At 35.5% G+C, this 5,194-nt stretch overlaps 1 protein-coding gene across 1 annotated transcript; it reads left to right on the top strand.

Annotated features, from left to right (window-relative positions):
- The first annotated feature begins 910 nt into the window (after positions 1–910).
- Positions 911–4,391, top strand: LOC110651394 (probable inactive receptor kinase At1g48480). The gene is made up of 2 exons (XM_021806718.2): positions 911–2,528; positions 3,448–4,391. Exons 1-2 carry the CDS (start codon positions 1,235–1,237, stop codon positions 4,098–4,100), a joined length of 1,947 nt encoding a protein of 648 aa, XP_021662410.2. The 5' UTR covers positions 911–1,234; the 3' UTR covers positions 4,101–4,391.
- Positions 4,392–5,194: the final 803 nt, after the last annotated feature.

Below are 5,194 nucleotides of genomic sequence, written 5' to 3' on the forward strand. Positions count from 1 at the left end.
CTAATTTAATTAAATTCAATTTAATTTATTAAAATTTTAACTTATTTAATTTAACTTTATTTAATTTTATCACCAATTTAATTCATTTGGATTTAATTTATTAAAATTTTAATTAATTTATTTTTAAAATTTTTTTAACTCATTAATAATCATCTCTATTTATTTCAACTTAATGATAGTCACATTTACATTTTTTCTTTTCTTATTTGGACAAATCCTCTTATTCCCATTTTTTTTTTAATTTGCCCATTTGTCAAATTATTGAGTGCATATTTTCTTGTGAGAAAAACTTACCAAATTTGTACCTTATAAATTAATTTAAGACATAAATATATACATCTTATTTATTTTATAAATAAAGTTTTATAATAAATATTATGTATTGTGTTTATAATAAATTAGATTTGAAAAAGATTTTTTTAATTATCTAATATATATACACTTTAACTCATATTTTTTTAGTGTAGTTAATAGTTAGAGAAAAAAAAATATAAATTATAATTAAATATTTGAGATTTAATAAAATTCATAAATTAGTCTTTAATTTAATTTTGGTAATGATTTGATTCTTAATTATAATTTATCCTTATATTTTATTTTTATTAATAAATTAATTTTTAAAATTCATTAATCATAAGAATTAATTTATTAATAAAAATAAAATATGAAAATAAATTATTAATATAAATAAAAATTAAAAAATAAATCCTTATTAAACTTATATCAAAATTAATATTTGAGTTTTGTTAATCTTGAAGGCTTGGTTGTGATTTACAAAAAAAATTTACATATTTTTATAATTTGCCCATTTGCTAAACTTCAGTTTTCACTAGGCGGGCACAAACTTTTTCCCTGCAGGCCAGAGCAGTGTATCTTTCCTCGATAAAGACCACAAGCTAGAACTGGCAACTCAGAGTTCGAAGTTTCTTTTACACCCTTCCGTCAGTTCCATGGTTTTTAAGCTCACTCTCTCTCTCTCTAAGACGAAGATCGCACCATCTCTCAACTCAAAGAAATTCAACACAACATCACAGTTAGTACAGTATTCCATTGATAAAAATTCAAGATTTATTGAATACCCTTTTCTTCTTCATAGCCTCCGTAACGCCCTGTAGCATATATATTGCATATACACTCTTCTTTACATACATTTTCTAAATTCAGGAGACCAAGAACGCACCTTCAACAACGAGCTAGAAGAGGTTGGTTTCCATTTTTGGTGGCAAGACCAGAAATGAAACCACAACGCAAGAAACTAGTGTTTATTTTTCTTCTTGCCATCTCCTTACTAGATTCTTGGTCCACTGTGTACTCAGATCTAGCATCAGATAAGATTGCCCTCGAAGCTCTGCGTAAGGCAGTGGGTGGTCGATCCCTCCTCTGGAATATTTCCAACAGTCCTTGCTCATGGGTTGGCGTATTTTGTGAACGGGATAGAGTTGTTGAGTTGCGCTTGCCTGGCATGGGTCTCTCCGGGAAGCTACCTGTCGCCCTTGGCAACCTTACACAGCTGCATACTCTGTCTCTCCGCTTCAACGCACTTTCTGGTCCAATCCCAGCTGATATAGGCAGTCTTGCATCGCTACGCAATCTTTACTTGCAAGGGAACTTTTTTTCTGGGGAGATTCCTGAATTCTTGTTTAATTTGCAGAATTTGGTAAGGCTTGACTTGGCTCACAATAATTTCTCTGGCGAAATCCCTACGAGTTTTAATAAGTTGAAGAGGCTGGGAACTCTGTATATGGAGGAGAATCAGCTTAATGGTTCCATTCCTGACCTGAATTTGCCATCTCTTGATCAATTCAATGTTTCTTTTAACAAGTTAACAGGGCCTATTCCTCAGAGGCTATCTGGCAAGCCTACAACTGCCTTTGAAGGGAATTCGCTTTGTGAGAAACCTTTGATACCTTGCAATGGTACTTCGAATGGGAATGGTAAATTGTCAGGGGGAGCAATTGCTGGGATTGTAATTGGCTGTGTTATTGGATTTTTGCTAATTCTAATGATTTTGATCATATTGTGTCAAAAAAAGAGAACCAAACAAGGAGTTGCTAAAGATACTCAGGAGCCAAAGAGGGGCGAAGTTGAAATTCCCCGCGAAAAGGCAGTGGCTGACAGGGGTAATGCAAGCACGGGGTTCGCCGGTGCAGCGCCGGTGGCAGCAGCTGCAGCGGCGATCGCCAAAAGTGAAGCTAAGAGTGGTGGTGGCACTAAAAGTTTGGTGTTCTTTGGGAACACCCCAAGGGTGTTTGATTTGGAAGACTTATTGAGAGCTTCTGCAGAAGTGCTTGGGAAGGGGACTTTTGGGACGACCTATAAGGCCACCTTAGAGATGGGAGTGGTGGTGGCTGTGAAAAGATTGAAGGATGTGACGGTAACAGAGAAGGAATTTCGAGAGAAGATTGAATCTGTTGGGAAGATAAATCATGAGAATTTGGTCCCATCAAGAGCTTATTATTATAACAAGGATGAAAAGCTTCTTGTTTATGATTACATGCCAATGGGAAGCTTGTCTGCACTTTTACATGGTGAGCGTTTCTTGCCTTTGCATTATATCTATTTCTGCTTTTGGTTTTATCATCGTAATTGCTGTTCTTTCTTTTAGGACCATCTTAATGGCCTGATTATACTTGTGTTCTCTATTACAGTTATCATTCACATTGCATTGCCATAACTTGATTCGGGCGTGGAAACATGCTTTGTTTCATGTAATAATTTTCTTGAATTACATTGTACAATCCAACTCAAGTATAGCTTCATCTTAGGATAACTATGATTCATTTCTATTTTTTTTCAGTTGCATATATTCTGATGTTCTTAGAACTTAGTTACATAAGACTTAAGGCTGGGGTTGAATGGTAGTTTTGACTTTTGAAAGAACTAGATGATTGCCTTATTGTTTGTCTTTGGAAAGTGGACCTTATAGTTGTCTGAGTTCTCTAGTCATGTGATATCTATTGATTGCCTTCTAGCTTATCATGACTTGTTATTCATTTACCCAAGGATAAAAACCTCAAAATTTCTAGAGTTTGAATTTAGGATGTGTAACTTGTCATATCTCATGGTTGAATGGACATGTTTTTTTTTATGGAAAATATAAAAGCAGTTTGATCTTTAGCCAAGTAGAGTCGGGAAATATTACTGTATTTGCATTTATGAAGAACCACTGACAACCCAATTTCTTGGCATCTAGTTTCTGTTCTGTCATGGTAAATAGTGCTTAATTGTGCAATTTGCAGGTGATGTTCCTTCAATTGTCTAAACTCTATAGGGAACATCTGCATTTTGCAGTCTTACATTGGTCTTTCAAAAGTATGAAATCAACATTCGTTGTGGAAATGTTCTTGAAATGGCTTGATGTTTCTGAACTTTTTGACGTAATTGAGATGTGTAAAAAGAATACGATATTACTGGTTTATTTCTTATATAATTTTATTATAACTGCAGGAAATAGAGGGGCTGGTAGGACTCCGTTGAACTGGGACACAAGGTCTGGAATTGCACTTGGAGCTGCCAGAGGGATTGCACACCTACACTCTCATGGCCCTGCGATCTCTCATGGAAACATTAAATCATCAAATATCCTGCTTACAACATCGTTTGAAGCCCGTGTCTCCGACTTTGGCCTTGCCCATCTCGCAGGACCTACCCCCACTCCCAACCGCATAGATGGTTATCGTGCTCCAGAGGTGACGGATGCTCGCAAAGTATCCCAAAAAGCAGATGTTTACAGCTTCGGGATACTGCTCTTGGAATTGCTTACAGGAAAGGCTCCCACTCATTCCCACTTGAATGACGAGGGAGTAGACCTTCCAAGATGGGTTCAGTCTGTGGTTAGAGATGAGTGGACTTCAGAGGTGTTTGATCTTGAGCTTCTCCGATATCAGAATGTAGAGGAGGATATGGTTCAACTCTTGCAGCTAGCAATCAATTGCACTGCTCAGTATCCTGATAACCGGCCTTCAATGGCAGAGATGAGAGACCAAATAGAGGAGCTTTGCCGTTCTAGCTCACAAGAGCGTGACACACATCTTGATATTGAGGATGACAAGGCCTCCCAACAGACGTACTCGGTTGATTCAGGTGCACCGCCACCTTAATTCATTAAGGGCTAAAGAAAGATCATTTGATCTTTCATTGTTTCCCCATTTTTAATACACTTATTACTTTAGTGTTTCAATTGTTTGTTTATTCTTGGGTTCGTCCATGAGGACCAACTGTGCATGTTCATTTTCCCCCTTTACTCTTGTCCATTTTTCCTTTGCCCTCTTTCAAAGCACAGATTTACTTTTGCACTTGTAAGACCTTTCACGTTATGTGTGAGGGGACGATTCCAACATTATTATTTTACTTGGCTGGTGTGAAGTGTGAATAACTAGCAAGTTGTTTTAGCTGGGTACTTGGTCCCCTTGGCCTCCTTAACTTTTGGGTTCTGCATTTCTGATTTCCTCCTCTAGCCTTTCGCTCATAAAATGGAATATAGTTTTTCAATTTGCAAGGTTTGTTTAGATTTTAGAAGTATAAATATTGGCTTTATTTATTCTCTCAGACTTTTATTGGTGTGTTGGGAAATCTCTAACTTGGGTATCATTAGTAGTGTTATAGCGGTCACCCAATTTTAAAGTACACACACAGGCAAGACAAGATAAAAAGTTCTGATGAAAAAGATAAAAATATAAATCTTAACTCCTAGTGTATTTTTCGAATATCTGACACATATACCAAGACAGAAAATACATTATTCATTATTTTTATTGATTCATACCATGTTTTCGCTACCATCATTGAACTAACTTTTTATTTTAGCAATGTGAAACTTTTAGGTCGAATTATAATTTGAGTACATAAAAATATATTCAAAATTTATGCCAAGCAAATATGCTATGAGGCTGGTGCTAGGTCAATTTGATTATCAAATAAAGGTCTATTCATGGTTGAATTGGACAAGGACTTTGGTTGTTCTTTTCTTATTGTTATCGATCAAGACAGGTGGGATATAAACATCCACTTGAGTTAAATGAAGTTCTTGTGAATGGTAAACCAATCTTGATCTTTACATTTCGAATCATCTGCCCTATTTAAAACGACCTTTGAATGCTTTATGTGCTTATTATTCTTTTGTTTGAAATTCAAAGAAACATGTTCTTTATCTATTTCTTTTTCATTTTCTTGCACTTTTTCTCCTGTACTTTTC

The sequence above is a fragment of the Hevea brasiliensis genome, chromosome 16, assembly GCF_030052815.1.
Source record: "Hevea brasiliensis isolate MT/VB/25A 57/8 chromosome 16, ASM3005281v1, whole genome shotgun sequence".
Classification (NCBI taxonomy): Eukaryota; Viridiplantae; Streptophyta; class Magnoliopsida; order Malpighiales; family Euphorbiaceae; genus Hevea; species Hevea brasiliensis.